Raw genomic sequence first — 17,459 nt, forward strand, 5'->3', positions numbered from 1 at the left:
GGCGCCGGAACCCGACGGTTGACGGGGAGCGACTGGGCGCGTCGGGCTTGTGTTCCTGGACGACGCGAAGGCGATGAGGAGAGGCAGAAGCTGCTGCACGTCTGCCCCTGGTGATGGCCTGCTAGATGCGCCGCCGGAGGCAAGCAATGGGGGCGGCGGCGAGTGGAATCATAGCAGTATTTCTAGAGGAACGGAAACGTCGAGTTAGTTGCTCACATTTAATCACGCCACAGGAATTGTGCGGGAGGCGGTGGGTCGAGCGGATGGACTTATTTTGACATTTGGGCCGGACAATTTAATCGGACGGACCATCCCGTTTAATCGTCCGTCGGAGCGATTAATCGTCTCTGGCGAGTAATCCAGCCGAATCTCACTAATCTACACGGTCACCTCATGAGTAGCGATTAATCGAGCGATTAATCGTCTACTCGGCCGATTTTTTGAACAGTGGGTTTTACTTTAAGCCCTAGTAGAGTGATGATTCTCTCGAGAGATCATCAGCCGTCTACAAAGCACAAGATATATGCCGTACCCAGCAAAGAACAATCTATGCAACGAATTCAACACAAGGACAGTGGCACTTTGATACTGATACGAATGAAACTGTGCACACAAAAAAGAAGTCCCTTATATAAGTAATGTGGTATATTTGAGCACAAGGCAAATGCCAACTATTTCTCATACAGATTTTCCCATTAAATATGCTACTGTACAACCAACAAGTGCTCCCGCAAAAACCTGCACAGAACCAAAAATCGGCATAAATTAGCAGTGGCGCAAACAGGTGTCACCGATACACTAATACTAACAAAGTGACAACTGGGAAATCATTATACATGTACTCCTAGCATGTAAAGAGGCTGCTAAATAGTCAAACCCACGTTTGATACACGTTCAAGTCAATTTCATCATCAGCCATCCAAAGGCAACAAATAAATTTGACCCCCAACTATAGTTAGCTGATTATTCCCATCTTGTTTTTCTGATGATGACAATAACATGAGGGCATGGATTACATTTAATGTGTCCACACAATAGAAGAGACATGAAAAGAGCTACCTGAAATGGACTGTGTCCCAGAAATTCCCGAAGCGGCCTAAAGGTAGAGATAATTGGATGTTCTGGTGATAAATCAGAAACTATTTGATTTAACAACTGCAACAGAAATAATAGACTACATTAGAGGATGGAAAGAAAATTATAGATCATTGCTAACATGCAAACTAAATCAGAAAGTAATAACACAAGCAATACTCCCTCCGATACATAATAAGTGTCATGGTTTTAGTTCGAAATTGACTAAAAATGAACTAAAACAACAGCACTTATTATGGATCGGAGGGAGTAGTACAAGACAGTCACCAATGTTCACATAGTGCATATAAATCCACAAGCTTACCGCAGCTTGGCGACCTGTGTGAAACCTAACTCCTGATGCATCATACATAACCTGTAAAGACATAAATAAGCTTAGAAAACCATTCTTAAAAGAGCTTATGTTGATACACACATATCTGATCTTCTAAAATCAAATAACAATTGAGAAAAGGAAACTAAGAAGTAATATTGAAGAAGACCATTTGAGGCAGAGTTGCAGACTTTACATTGCAAAATTAAAGTACACGAAGTTACTAACCAGCTTGTGAACTCACAAATACTCATCATTAATTTTGCAAGCTTTATAGAGTTTAAAAAAAATACTGCCTTGTAGCTCTTATTACTTTGATACCAACAGCTTTATAGAGTTTTAAATGAATGGTGTCAGGCTGGAGATGAGAACAGTAGAATACAAGTTGGCCATAAAAGTAGTTAACCACCTCATGAAAGCATGTGTGCATTTATGATTTGTCACAAACTTGAACTAAAAGGCCAAATCCATCACTATATCAAGCTAGTAGACAAGACAATCTTTTAGCAAGGTGTCTTTTTGGGGCAAAACCCATTTCCACCCCCAGCAAAGCAAGAAGAAATCAAATGCCTTCTGAATTGGCATTGACAAACATGTGCATTTAAAAGTGACATACAATACCAAAAAGGGAAAAGCATGCTACTGTTGTTTATGGAGATGCAACTATTCACGAGTATACCAAGTTCAGAGAGAAAAGGCACTCTCTCGATTGCGACATTCACTTGCTTGAAAAAGGAAATGCATGTAAGCTGATTGGGTCAAGTACATACGACGGCAGAAAAAACCAAGGCAAGGGCGAAAACAGAGCTATCCGCGCCTTCTTGTTGGCCAACTGCCACGGCCAAACTTGCAACCGTAGCAGAAAGGGACGAGATAACTCCAGAGGAAATGAGAAACTTCCTTGCATCCCATCTCTTCTCCTTTAACCTGCAAGTCTAGGACGAAACAAAGTACAGCTTAAGGAACAGCGGAGCAAACTATCCAACTTTCAACTCAACTACAATGATTTTGAAGATACAGTCATAGACTTTCGTTTGATCAGTCTGGTCATTCGAGCAGTATAGTATTCGTTCAGGTACTAATGGTCTCGAATTTGTGCAGTGGAAATAGTGGAGTCACTAGGTTTACAGTTGCGCCATACCTCAGCCCCCCACAGATGGACAATCAAACAAATTAACTAGCTAAGTAACCCCCAATCGATCGCGCAATGAATAAGATCGTGTCACTGGTTTGCAATGGCATATCACAAATCGCGTATATATTGACCAATAAATAAATCCTCCTCCTACCGAAAGCAAAATTCATCACCACCATCACGGTTCCTGGAACTCCTTTGCTTCAACATCACGGGAGGAAACCCTCCCGCAAAGTTTCGATCCGACTTTTCACGAACACGAAACCCGATCGCAACAACCTACTCGCACCGACACCTAAACGAGAGGGGCAACCGCAACGGGGGACCGGACCGAGTCTGAGTCGCGCGTTGGATCTAGAGATGGAGGGGAGGAAGGGGGGCGCACCAGATGGAGAGGACGTTGACGAAGTTGGCGATGGCGAAGGCGAGGATGGCGGCGCCGAGGGGGAAGTTCCCGCCGGCGCCAGCGGGAGGGACTCCCCCGGCCAGGTCGGCCACCGTCGCGGTGGACGGCGTCGTCGACCCGGCGGCGGCGGCGGCGCCCCCCGCCGCGGTCAACATCTCGGTGCTCCTCATGCCGGCGGTACCGTCGGTAGTTGGGACGGTTCACTCTGGCTCCGCGTCTCCGTGTTCCTCCCTCTCGGGCTCGCCTCGCGTATTCTATTCTGACGTGTGTGTTGGGGAGCAGCTTGGGAGTTTTGGGAAAGTCAAGTGCTTCCTTTTGGCTTAGCCAGTTGGCCCTCGAACGGCACAGTAGTACTTGGAGTTTGTACGAAAATATTTTGAGCACGCTGCAATTCTCTGCAAACAATTTATATAGTAAGGGCATCTCCAGCGGCGCGACGCATTTTGGCATCCGCGCGTGTCCTTTTGCGTCGGCCGAAATAGTCGAAATCGACCGCGCGTCCGTTTTGCGTCGGGGTGGCTCCAGCGGCATTTTTGAGCTGGATCATTTTTTTAATACATGAAACATAATTTACATAGTTAAAACATGAAAAGAAAACCTAGTACTGCTGCTCCTCGTCGCTGTCGAGCACGATGAGCTCCGGTATCACCCACGGCCAGTTGCGGGGGAGCGTACGCTGGGCGCGCCGGCGGTGCTGGAGGTGGAGGAGGCGCCCAGGGCTGCGGCGGTGGAGGCGCCAGAGCTGCGGCTGTGGTGGCGGTGGAGGCGCCCAGGGCTGCGGCTGCGGCGGCGGTGGAGGAGGCGCCCAGGGCTGCGGTTGTGGCGCCGCCGAGTCCTGTAGTGCCAGTCGAAGGTCTTCATCCTCCGACAGGCCCGGCGGCATAACGCCGGTGGCGTACCGGGGCAGCGGCGGCTGCACAGACGCGTCGTTCTCGGAGACGAGGACGCTGAGCTTCGCCATCTCGTCGTCCGTCTGAAGGGGTTCGTAGCATAGAAAACAAAAAATTTCCTATCGCAAAGACGAATAAATCCAAGATCTAATCTATGGAACACCCAAGATCTAATCTACAAGATCGAAGCAACGAGATGGAGATGAGACTAACCCTCGAAGATTCCAAAGCATACGAGATTAATCTCGTTGTTGGTGTAGACGATCGTCCCTGCATCGCAATCCGGCAGCACTTCCGTACTCGGTCGCGCGTACGGTGTCGATGAAGCTCCTTCCTCTCCCGTTCCAGCGGGCAGCGGAGGTGTGGTAGATCTCCTCCAACGTCCAGCAGCACGACGGCGTGGTGGTGGTGGTGGAGGAAGAAAACTGCAGGGCTTCGCCTAAGCCCGGACAGCGTATGGTGGAGGGAGAGGCGGCCAGAGGAGGAGGCAATGATGGGGTGGTGTGGCCGGCCACCCCCTCCCCTCTTTATATAGGGGGCTGGCCGGCCAAGGTGGCCCCCCTTCCCATCTAGGGTTGGGGGGCGGCGGCCAAGGGGGGAAGAGGGGCTTTCCCCTCCCCCAAGTTGATCCCCCCCAGGGAAACCCTAGGGGGTTGGCCGGCCTGGGCCTTGGGGGCCAAGTGCCCCTGGCCCATTAGGCCAGGAAGCATCCCCTCGGCCCACGGTGGGCCTCCTAGGTCGTGGGCCCCATGGTGGACCCTTCCGGAACCTTCTAGAACCTTCCAGTCAACACCGGAATAATTCCGAACATTTCCGAAAACCCAGAAATCAACTTCCCTTATATGAATCTTATTCTCCGGACTATTCCGGACCTCCTCGTGACATCCTGGATCACATCCGAGACTCCGAACAAACTTCGTCTCCATACCATATTCAAATCTACTTATGCGACATCGAACCTTAAGCGCGTCACCCTACGGTTCGCGAACTATGCAGACATGGTCGAGACTCCTCTCCGAGCAATAACCAATAGTGGGATCTGGAGATCCATAATGGCTCCCACATATTCAACGATGACTTAGTGATCGATTGAACCATTTACATACGATGCCAATTCCCTTTGTCTCGCGATATTTTACTTGTCCGAGGTTTGATCATCGGTATCTCCATACCTTGTTCAACCTCGTTACCGACAAGTACTCTTTACTCGTACCATGGTATGTGATCTCTTATGAACTATTCATATGCTTGCAAGCTAATCAGATGACATTCCACCGAGAGGGCCCAGAGTATATCTATCCGTCATCGGGATGGACAAATCCCACTGTTGATCCATATGCCTCAACTTACACTTTCCAGATACTTAATCCCACCTTTATTGCCACCCATTTACGCAATGGCGTTTGATGTAATCAAAGTACCCTTTCGGTGTAAGTGATTTACATGATCTCATGGTCGAAGGATTAAGACAACTATGTATTGAAAGCTTATAGCAAATGAACTTGATGACTTGATCTTATGCTACGCTCATTTGGGTGTGTGTCCATTATATCATTCAATTAATGACACAACCTTGTTATTAATAACATCCAATGTTCATGATCACGAAACCATGATCATCTATTAATCAACAAGCTAGTTATACAAGAGGTTTACTAGGGACTCCTTGTTGTTTACATAACACACATGTATCAATGTTTCGGTTAATACAATTATAGCATGGTATATAAACATTTATCATAAACATAAAGATATTATAATAACCACTTTATTATTGCCTCTTGGGCATATCTCCAACAGTCTCCCACTTGCACTAGAGTCAATAATCTAGATTACATTGTAAGGTACCTAACACCCATGGCATTCTGGTGTTGGTCATGCTTTGCCCTTGGGAGAGCTTTAGTCAACGGATCTGCAACATTCAGATCCGTGTGTACTTTGCAAATCTCTACTTCACCATCTTCGATGTACTCGCGAATCGAATGGAAACGCAGCTTGATATGCTTCAGCTTCTTGTGTGACCTTGGTTCCTTTGCATTGGCGATGGCACCCGTGTTGTCACAATAAATGACTAACGGGTCCAATGCACTAGGAACCACACCAAGCTCAACAATGAACCTCTTCATCCATACCGCTTCCGATGAAGCCTCTGAAGCCGCTATATATTCAGATTCTCGTTGAAGATTTCGCCACCGTGCACCGTTTGGAACTGCTCCACCCATCGCCGCACCATTCAATATAAACACGTACCCAGACTGAGACTTAGAGTCATCAGGATCGGTGTTCCAACTTGCGTCGGTGTAACTAGTTACAACAAGCTCTTGGTCACCGCCATAACAAAGAAACATATCCTTAGTCCTTTTCAAGTACTTCAGGATATTCTTGACCGCTGTCCAGTGTTCCATTCCTGGATCACTTTGATATCTGCTGGTCAAACTAACAGCATGTGCGATATCTGGTCTAGTACACAGCATGGCATACATGAGAGAGCCTACTGCCGAAGCATAGGGGATCTTGCTCATCCTTTCTCTTTCTTCTGCTGTAGCTGGACCTTGAGTCTTACTCAAGACCTTACCTGGCAACATAGGCAAGAACCCTTTCTTGCTTTCATCCATTCTAAACTTCTTTAGAATCTTGTCCAAGTATGTACTCTGTGAAAGGCCTATTAGGCGTCTTGATCTATCTCTATAAATCTTGATGCCTAAAATGTATGCTGCTTCACCAAGGTCTTTCATTGAAAAACATTTATTCAAATAACCTTTAACACTGCTTAATAGTTCTATGTCATTCCCAATCAATAATATGTCATCTACATATAATATCAGGAACGCTACAGAGCTCCCACTCACTTTCTTGTAAATACAGGCCTCACCATGAGTCCGTATAAAACCGAAGTCTTTGATCACTCTATCAAAGCGTAAATTCCAACTCCGGGATGCTTGCTTCAGTCCATAAATGGAACGCTGAAGTTTGCATACCTTGTCAGCATTTTCAGGATCGACAAAACCCTTGGGTTGTACCATATACAACTCTTCCTCAATATCACCATTAAGGAACGCCGTTTTAACATCCATCTGCCAGATTTCATAATCGAAAAATGCAGCTATTGCTAACAAAATCCTCACAGACTTTAGCTTCGCTACAGGTGAGAAAGTCTCATCGTAGTCAACTCCTTGAATTTGTCGGAAACCCTTTGCGACAAGTCGAGCCTTATAGACAGTAATATTACCATCAGCATCTGTTTTTCTCTTAAAGATCCATTTATTCTCGATAGCCTTGCGGCTATCAGGTAAGTCTACCAAAGTCCATACTTTGTTATCATACATGGATCCCATTTCGGATTTCATGGCTTCTTGCCATTTGTTGGAATCTGGGCTCATCATTGCTTCTTCATACGTCGCAGGGTCCTCATCATTGTTGTCCACAATCATGACATTTAGACAGGGATCATACCAATCAGGAGTGGTACGTTCCCTCGTCGATCTGCGAGGTTCAGTAGCTTCCTCGTTCGAAGTTTCATGATCATCATCATTGGCTTCCTCTCCTATCGGTGTAGGCTGCGCAGGAACTTCTTCCGGCACTGCGCTACTCTGATCTATGAGAGAAGGTTCATTAACCTCGTCGAGTTCTACTTTCCTTCCAGTCACTTCTTTAGTGAGAAAGTCCTTCTCAAGAAAGGATCCGTTCTTGGCAACAAAGATTTTGCCTTCGGATCTGTGATAGAAAGTGTACCCAATTGTTTCTTTAGGATATCCTATGAAGACGCATTTCTCCGCTTTGGGTTCTAGCTTGTCAGGCTGTAACTTCTTTACATAAGCTTCGCAACCCCAAACTTTAAGGAACGACAGCTTAGGTTTCTTTCCAAACCATAGTTCATACGGTGTCGTTTCAACGGATTTAGATGGAGCCCTATTTAAAGTGAATGTGGCTGTCTCTAATGCAAAACCCCAAAACGATAACGGCAAATCGGTAAGAGACATCATAGACCGAACCATATCTAACAGAGTTCGATTACGACGTTCGGACACACCATTACTGAAAGGATCGTATGCCGCACCTAGGGGGGGTGAATAGGTGCTAACCAATTTTTAGTTCTTTTTCAATTTAGGCTTGACACAAAGGTAAATTCTCTAGATATGCAACTAAGTGAATTTACCTATATGACAAGATTATCAACTACGCAAGATATAGCTACGCAATATAAAGGAGATAGAATGGGATAGAGGTAACCGAGAGTGAAGCACGCGATGACACGGAGATGATTCCCGTAGTTCCCTTCCTTTGCAAGAAGGTACGTCTACGTTTGGAGGAGTGTGGTTGCTACGCAAGCCAAACCAATAGCCACAAAGGCTTCACTCAGATCTCCTGAGAGCACCGCCACGAAGGCCTAGCCCACTTCCACTAAGGGATTTCCTCGAGGCGGAAACCGGGCCTTTACAAGGTTCTTGGGGCACACATCCACAACTGAATTGGAGGCTCCCAAATCTGTAACAATACAACAATCAACAACAACACATCAACACAAATCAACTAGGGAACCAAATAGGAACACTAGCATGAGATCCCTCAAACAAGTGAGGGGGAAATGAAAACGCTTCGGTGAGGATGTAGATCGGTGTCTTCTCCTTCGAATCCCCAAAGATCAAGAGCTTTGGTTGGGGGAGGAAGGAGATCTTGCAAGTCTTGAGTTCTTGAAGTGGCTCTAATGGTGGTGAAGCTTGGCAGATTTTTCTTGCAATGATTGAGCAACCTTTCCCTTTGGAGGAGAAAGCTATTTATATGGGTGAAGCTTTCAGATCTGACCGTTGGGGACGAAATTCACTTACACCGAAAGTTCCGGCCATGATGGCCGGAAGTTCCGGCTTCCACCGGAAGTACCGCCCACTCGGACCGGAACTTCCGCCCTTCATAAAATACCTGCAAAGCAAAAGAAGGGGCGGAACTTGGGCGGAACTTCCGGTGACCGGAAGTTCCGGCCAAGTTCCGGTCAAGTTCCGGAAAAACGAGAAAACGTTACGGGACTATACTGAGCCACAAATACCGATTTCCGGAACTTGCCCGGAAGTTGGGCGGGCGGAACTTCCGGCCAACTTCACCGGAACTTCCGGTCAGGAAGAAAAGAACAGGGCCAGAACTGCGCTGAGAAGTATCTGCTGAGCAAGCCAGGGCGGAACTTCCGCCTGATAGGGCCGGAACTTCCGCCAGACACAGAAAACCTGCAGAACTTCAGAACAGCAATACCAATTCACCGATCCAACATGATTTTTGATAGCTTGTACCTGTCTACATCAACATACAAAAATATATACCTAGTGTTGACATCAAACACACAAAACCCAAAAGGGCGGGAAATGTTCTTTCAATCTCCCCCTTTTTGGTGTTTGATGACAACACATGTATTTGCAAGGAATGAATCATGTAAATCAACAATTTGCAAGATGTATAGGAGCTCCCCCTAGATATGTGCATTGGTACATAAGAAGCTCCCCCTATATCTTGCAACCAACTTCCATGGGTTAGCAATAAGAACATGCACAATACAATATAGTGATAGGCATAAGGATATAAGGATCATGCACACATAAATAACCATGGAAGACTCACAAACGGAGTTTACCATACACATAGATAGAGTTTACAAGGCAAATAAACTAGAACATAGTTCAACATCACACTAGAATCACAAGCGATAAAAATCAAGGCTAACACGAGCTTGTGACTCCCCCATGCAAATACCCAACGAGAGCAACCTAATATGATCTCACTCTCCCCCTTTGGCACCAAGGCACCAAAAAGGGAAAGGAGAAACTACACGTCCCAAGGGTCGGCGTTAGCCCAGCCGGGAGGGAGGTTCGATGTAGCGCCGGGGTAGGGAGGAGTGCGAGGAGGAGACTCAATCTCAAGACCATCCGGAGGGAGAGGCATGCCATGCTGAGAGACCCATTCAGCTTCCGGAGTAATGCTTTCCTCGGAACCGGGAGGAGAAACTTCCACCGCAAGAGCCCTCATGATGCTCTTCTGACGAACCCGAGACTTCTTGGCTTCTACATGCTACTGATACTGGCGGTGATTGACTGCAGAGGTGAGGCAAAAAATCTGTCTCATGCGGCGTGCAAGCTTAGAAGCCCAGCTAGGTGGCTTCTCATCCGTGGGGATAACATCTTCAATAGGTGAGTTGTGGCGCTTGGTCCTCAAAACCTTCACTTCATGGGATGTGATATTGAGAGGAATAGAGTGAATGAGGGTGCTCTCAAAAGTATCAACCCAAGTATCCTCAATGAGCTTCATAATGTACGGAGCAAACGCGGGAAGCTTCTTCTCATACACACATGACCACATCTCATGGTAGATGTAGTCCATCACATCAAGCTTCTCACCGGTGCCCTTCTTAGCAAAAGAGTTTGCCATAAGATCCACTTCATAAAGATGTATCTCATCAAGATTGCCACCCTTTGGTCCAATGGTTTCCCGGTAGACCCTAAGCAAAATGTCCCAAGTAGGGAGAAGATCCGCACTCTTGCCGGGAATACCCCAACCTTTGATGTAAAGGGGCTCCAAGAGTTCCCTTGTTTGAGCCCATGAGCTATCATGGCACCTCCAACCATTTGCATCAACCCCCGGGAAGCGAGGGTAACCAAGGGCGGCTCCAAACTTTGCCAAGTTAGACTCAAGGAGCCTCTCATGAGACATCCACCGGAATGTCCTAGCTTCATCTTGCTCAAAGTGGACGGTGGCATAGAATTGGTGAACCAATCCGACATCATAATCCTTGTTGAGCCCCATAATGGGATAGAGCCCAAACTCTCCACACAAAGCATAGGCTTCTCGAAAGTAGCTAGCACCGGCCATCTTGCCGATGTCAATGGCATGTTGAGGGGCTACCCCCTTCTTGAATGGCACATACACCTCATAGAATATCTCCTCTTGGGTCTTGTTGTGGAACCGCTTATCCCCAACCCTATTGTTCCGAGGGGTGAGGTAAGGGTTAACGTCACGGAGCTCCTTGTAGTCAAGATATTGCATGGACTTCACGGATACATGGATGTTCTTGCCTCTCACTGCGGGTGTCTTTTGCCTTTGAGCGGATTGCTGACGAGCGGTGAGCTTGGATGGTCTAGTTTGCTCAAACTCTTCCTCGATCTCATCCACATGACCCTTGCCTCTCTTCTTGGAACCACCTGGAGAAGGAATCAATATGATAGGAATGATGAATGAGTGCACATAAGCAAGGAAGCCAAAAACCAGAGCATGCACAGGATATCGGGTAACAGCAGAAAAAATCGCCAGGCCGGAAGTTCCGGTGAGAACCGGCGGAAGTTCCGCCCCCGGGCGGAAGTTCCGGCGAGTGTAGCCGGAACTTCCGGCTGTTCGAAAACAGCGGCAGTTTCTCACCAGATCTGAGGCAATGGCTAAGTGAACCGCATTACCACGACATCCTAAGCACAATCTAGTAGAGGGAAGGCATCTAGAGGATATCAACCATAGCTTTGCCTAGAGTATGCCCTATATTTCATCTAGTGAGGTCTACCCACACATAGAGAGGGAGAGGGCACAAACCGGGGGGAGCCATGGAGGAGAAGATGGAGAGGATGCCGATCCACGGAGACGATCCGGCGGGGGACGCCGGAGAAGGGAGATCCGGCCGGAGGGGCAGCAGCCGTCACAGGGGAGGAGCACCACCAAATAGATCTAGGAAAGGGGAAAAGTGGGGAAGATGGGGCTGCACAGCCGTTCGGCCCGACTATATAGTGGTCACTTAAGGCCGGAAGTTCCGCTCGTTGGAGCCGGAACTTCCGGTCTCGCAGAAACACACAGACGGACACAGCAGCGGCTGATTAGGCGGAAAAGATACCGGCCGGAAGTACCGGTCGAAACGACCAGAACTTCCGGTGGAACAAGAAACTGTGCCTAAAACAGGATTTTGGCACGAACAAATGTGCACTCGAAGAAGGTGAAGGATAAGTCTTAGATAAGATAGGCTTAGGACAGATACGCCAAACTGTGAGATGGTACATGATCACTCATTTTTGCAAATAATGCAAATGAAGACCAAAAATGAGTGATTTCCCATAAACAAGGAGATGTCAATAAAAACCAATGAAGATCCAAACAACTCCAACTCTTCACGAAGAAGAGTGTGGTGGCTTAGGCCACCATATATGAGTGTTATGGTATGGCACCGCGAAGATATATCTTGGGCCCAAACCAATACTCATCATTTAAGCTCACATATCAACATATGATATAACGAGAATGAAATCTTTAATGTTGGCATTATGGGGGGAGGGATAGCTCAATAATTTAAACCGCACTCCCCCTATTTCCATGCCCACATCTAAACCAAATAAAGTTTTGAGACGAAGGTGTGTTTGCAAGATGGTCAAGCTATACTCCTTGAATCAATGATATTTAGCTCATTCCTCAAATAAGTGAACCTTGCTTCATCAAGAGGCTTCGTGAATATATCGGCAAGTTGATCTTTGGTAGGAACATAGATGAGCTCAATATCACCCCGGGCAACATGATCCCTAATGAAATGATTCCGGATCTCAATATGCTTCGTTCTTGAATGTTGCACCGGATTATAGGCAATCTTGATGGCACTTTCATTGTCACATAATAGAGGTACTTTGTCACAAATGACACCGTATTCCTTTAAAGTTTGCCTCATCCATAACAATTGAGTGCATCCACTTGCGGCGGCAACATATTCGGCTTCGGCGGTGGAGAGAGATATACAATTTTGCTTCTTAGATGACCAACACACCAAGGACCTACCAAGGAATTGGCAAGCCCCGGAAGTTGATTTCCTATCATCCTTGTCACCCGCCCAATCCGCATCGGTATAACCATTGAGAATAAAACTTGAGCCTTTGGGGTACCAAATACCATATCTTGGGGTATCAACCAAATACCGAAAGATTCTTTTGAGAGCCATCATGTGGCTCTCCTTAGGAGAAGCTTGATACCTTGCACACACACCAACACTCAACACTATGTCCGGTCTAGATGCACAAAGGTAAAGCAAGGATCCAATCATGGAGCGATATACCTTTTGATCCACCTCTTTACCATTGGGATCAAGTGCAAGATGACATTTAGTAACCATAGGAGTGGCCACACCCTTCATCTCGGTCATCTTGAACCTCTTGAGCATGTCTTGGAGATATTTTGCTTGATTGATGAAGGTTCCTTCCCTCAATTGCTTGATCTCAAAACCAAGGAAGAACTTCATCTCTCCCATCATAGACATCTCAAACCTATCGGTCATAAGCTTTGAGAATTCATCATTGAAAGCTTTGTTAGTAGAGCCAAATATAATATCATCAACATATAATTGGCAAACGAAAAGCTCCCCATTGACCCTCTTAGTAAAAAGAGTGGGATCGATTAACCCAACATCAAATCCACGGTCTACCAACAATTCCTTAAGGTGCTCGTACCAAGCTCTAGGAGCTTGTTTGAGACCATAAAGTGCTTTATCAAGCTTGTAGACATGGTTAGGAAAGTTGAGATCCTCGAACCCCGGGGGTTGCTTAACATAAACCTCTTCATGCAAAGGACCATTAAGAAATGCACTTTTCACATCCATTTGTTGTAACTTAAAGTTATGATGCGATGCATAAGCAAGAAGGATACGGATGGACTCAAGACGAGCCACGGGAGCATAGGTTTCTCCAAAATCAATTCCCTCAACTTGAGAGAACCCTTGAGCCACCAATCTTGCCTTGTTCCTCACAATATTTCCAAACTCATCTTGCTTGTTCTTGAATATCCATTTAGTGCCTATAACATTGCGGCACTCCTTCGGCTTCTTTACTAAGGTCCACACTTTGTTGCGCTTGAAGTTGTTGAGTTCCTCATGCATAGCTTCCACCCAATCCGAATCTTCAAGGGCTTCAAACACTTTCTTGGGTTCCACTACGGAGATATAGGCATGATGATTGCTAAAGTTAGCCAATTGCCTTCTTGTGGAGACTTTTGCTCGAACATCACCAAGGACCTTATCATGAGTGTGTCCACGAATTTCAAGGGTCCTTTCTCTTCTTGCTAAACGACGGGCCTCGATCTCCTCCTTGGTTCTTCTTGGCCTTGGAGGTGTCACTTGATCAACTTGATCATTTGGGTCCCCGTCTTGACCTTCAACTTGAGCAACTTCAATTTCTTGAGTGTGCTCAACCTCATGTGCTTGATCTTGGACATCATTTGGTGCGGAGCAAATATCAAATGGATACTCGTCGGAGCCATCATGAATTCTTGGTTGATCTTGATCTTGATCTTGTCCTTGATCTCGTCCTTGATCTTGCACACAAGAGGGAGGGTTTTGTTCTTGTTCTTGGGTTGGTGCATCATTTGCTTCACTTGATGGGGTTTGTTGAAGATGAGAAGATGAGGGCTCCACCGTGGTAGAGCATAGTCCTTCCCGAGACGCCACACCGTGTCCCTCAATGGGGCGAAAAAATCCCACACCCATTCTTACTATGGCATCTTGAGGTATTTCATCACCTGCACATACATCAACTTGCCCCACTTGGGAGCCATCATTTTCTTCGAACTTCACACTACTAGATTCGATGATAATCCCGGAGGCAATATCAAAGATTCTATAAGTGTGAGATTCGGCACCGTAACCAACAAATATACCCTCCAAAGCTTTAGGAGCAAATTTAGATAAACGAACCCCTTTGATTTGGTAGAAACACTTACACCCGAACACCTTGAAGTATGAGATATTAGGCTTGTTCCCGGTGAGTATTTCATATGGAGTCTTGTTCAAGCCCTTGCGGAGATAGAGCCGGTTGGAGGAGTGACAAGCGGTGGAGATGGCTTCGGCCCAAAAGTTATAGCGGGATTTATACTCCGCCATCATAGATCTTGCCATATCCATAAGAGTCCGGTTCTTCCTCTCCGCAACACCATTTTGTTGAGGGGTGTAAGCAGCGGAATATTGATGTCGAATCCCCTCATCACTAAGAAAACCATTGAGTGTGTAGTTCTTGAACTCGGAGCCGTTGTCACTTCTTATTGCCATAATGAGGAGGTTGTGTTGGCGTTGCACCTCGGTAGCAAAGTCAATGAATATTTGTTGAGTCTCATCTTTCGTCTTGAGAAAGTAGACCCAAGTGTATCTTGAGTAGTCATCAACAATCACCAAGCAATGTTTCTTCGCACCAAGACTTGCATGAGTAACGGGACCAAAGAGATCCACATGAAGGAGCTCCAAGATCCTCTTGGAAGAGATGATGGTCTTGCTTGGATGCGGAGAGTCATGCATTTTCCCTTCAACACAAGCCCTACAAACACGATCTTTGGCAAAAGACACATTTTCCATTAGTCCCACAATATGGTTCCCCTTGTGAAGACTTTGCAAAGTTCTCATGTTGACATGGGCTAGGCGGCGATGCCACAACCAACCCACGTCCGCCTTTCCGAATAGGCACATCGCACTTGTCGTGGTGGTCCCCGAAAAGTCCACCACATACAAGTTGTGTTCGCGATACCCAACGAATGCGACTTTTAGAGTCTTGCTCCACAAGAGGACCACAATATCATTATCAATAAAGACGGCGAAACCCATCTTGCCAAGGGCGGAAACGGAAAGTAAATTGTAACCAAGGGTTTTGACAAGCATGACATCCACAAGAGTAATGTTGTGTGCAACCACAACCTTGCCAAAACCCAATACCTCGGATGTAGAATTATCGCCAAAGGAGACGGTGATATCATTAATGTTAGGCCTCAACTCCTTGACGAGGTTCTTGCCGCCGGTCATATGACTTGTACATCCACTATCAAGTACCCATTTTGAACCTCCGGCGGCATAGTCCTACATGAGATCAATTCTTGGATTTAGGTACCCATTTCTCAATGGGTCCTCTTTTGTTAGCAACAAGGGTCTTTGGGACCCAAATAGACCAAGCAATATAACCATCATAAGGTCCAACATATTTTGCATAAACATCACCATAATAATCTTTAAATAAAACATAGTGAGGGTTAGTAATTCCCGCATCATCATCATTTATAGTGTTGCCCTTGGAGGCTTCACCATTAGTGATGGCTTTCTTCTTCTCTTGTGCGGGCTTGGCCTTTTGCTTGTTTGCCTTCTTTGCCTTGGCACCGAAACCAAGGCCCTCCTTCCCATTGTTTGATCTTTGCTTACTCAAAAGATCATCCAATGAAAGTTTACTTTGGGGAGAGGAGGCCTTAGCAAGTTCATCCTTCAACCTAGCATTTTCCTCAATAACATTTGCGTGATCACATGAAGGAATAGAGGTACTAGGTAGGTCATATGAATCGAGCCTAATTTGAAGTTGCTCATAAGACTTGGAGAGGAGAGAGTATTCACTCTTCAAGGCTTTGTGTTCCTTGTCTAGATCATCTAGATCTCTCACAAGTTTCTCATGATCAACACCAAATTTGGCCTTTTCCTTTGAAAGCACTTTAGACTTAGCTCTAGCAAGATCCCTAGCTTTAGTGAGCTTGTTAATTTTATCTTGAGGCTCTTCAAGAGTTTCTAGCCTCTCCTCAAGAGAGGCTATAGTTTCTTGACTTTCCTCAAGAGCATTTTTAAGAGCATGGATTTCAAGAGAGTCTTCTCTCTCTATTTGACCCTTTTTCTCAAGCATATCACCTTGTTGAGCTATACGAACCATGAGGCTAGAAACATGCTTCTTAGTGTTACCTTGTAGGTTAAGAATGAAATCATCAAACTCTAGCATTTCTTGTTTCACTTTTAGACTAGCATCATCAACCCCTAGATCACTAGATAAATTAGGCATAGAGGGGTTAGGGGATGATACCTCGGAGGATTTAGCCATAAGGCAACTTTCTTCCTCCACATGAATGACCTCATTGGGGGATTCACTTGGTGATGAAGAGTTAGTGGAGAGGGAGGCAAGAGCGACCAATCCATTAGAGGTTGCATCTTCTTCATCATCAACATCATCATCTCCGGAGGTATACTCTTCTTGAGTTGAAAGCACAATAGGTGTATCCAAGGAGGACCTTGCCATGAAGCAATGTGCATTCTTGATATGAGGGTTCTCATTAGGAGATTCAAAGAGAGATGAAGAGGGTGTGTTGGTGGTGGCGATGGCGGCCAATTCCTTTGAACTTTCTTCATCTTCATCACCACTAGAACTTTCAACTTCATCGGTAGAATATTCTTCCCTTGTTACTAGCACAACTCTTGACGGCCTCTTGCCCTTCTTGGTCTTGTTGTTGTAGAACTTCTTGTTGAGGGGCTTTGAATATTTGCCCTTTGAATCTTTGCTCTTGTCCTTGGGAATGAGCCTCCCATTATGAAGCTCTCTATTCTCATAGGGGCATTCGGCAATGAAGTGGCGCTTGTCATCACAATTGTAGCATGATCTTGTCTTTGGACCAAAGCTAGTGAACCCACTTTTGTTGTTCCTCTTGATGTTGTCTTCCTTGGCCTTGGAGGGATCAATCCAAAACGACTTTGCATGGAAGGCCATGTGGTCATGGTAGTGGCATTGCAAATCTTCCGGATAGGTCATGCTCCAAGATGCTCTATAAGATTCTTGAGGAATCACTTCTTCAACGGAGTTGACCGCCAAGGCAAGGTTGGAACCTTTTGACATTCCAAGAGCTCGA

The 17,459-nt window shown here is 46.1% G+C and overlaps 1 protein-coding gene across 1 annotated transcript; it reads right to left on the reverse strand.

Moving 5' to 3' along the window:
* Window positions 1-559: 559 nt before the first annotated feature.
* Window positions 560-3,223, reverse strand: LOC127327423 (uncharacterized). The gene is made up of 5 exons (XM_051354197.2): window positions 2,929-3,223; window positions 2,179-2,335; window positions 1,400-1,450; window positions 1,060-1,155; window positions 560-738 (listed from the first exon to the last, which is right to left on the reverse strand). The coding sequence occupies exons 1-5, from the start codon at window positions 3,117-3,119 to the stop codon at window positions 679-681; spliced, it is 555 nt and encodes a 184-aa protein (XP_051210157.1). The 5' UTR covers window positions 3,120-3,223; the 3' UTR covers window positions 560-678.
* Between the last annotated feature and the right edge of the window lie 14,236 nt (window positions 3,224-17,459).

Source organism: Lolium perenne, chromosome 1 (assembly GCF_019359855.2).
Source record: "Lolium perenne isolate Kyuss_39 chromosome 1, Kyuss_2.0, whole genome shotgun sequence".
NCBI classification, from domain to species: domain Eukaryota; kingdom Viridiplantae; phylum Streptophyta; class Magnoliopsida; order Poales; family Poaceae; genus Lolium; species Lolium perenne.

Coding starts and splice junctions, on each gene's coding strand:
- LOC127327423 (XM_051354197.2), bottom strand. CDS start 3,119: ATGAGGAGCACCGAGATGTTGACCGCGGCGGGGGGCGCCGCCGCCGCC. Junction 1,451..2,178: donor CCTTGGTTTTTTCTGCCGTC/GTATGTACTTGA, acceptor ATGTCTTTACAG/GTTATGTATGATGCATCAGG. Junction 1,156..1,399: donor ACACAGGTCGCCAAGCTGCG/GTAAGCTTGTGG, acceptor TTTCTGTTGCAG/TTGTTAAATCAAATAGTTTC.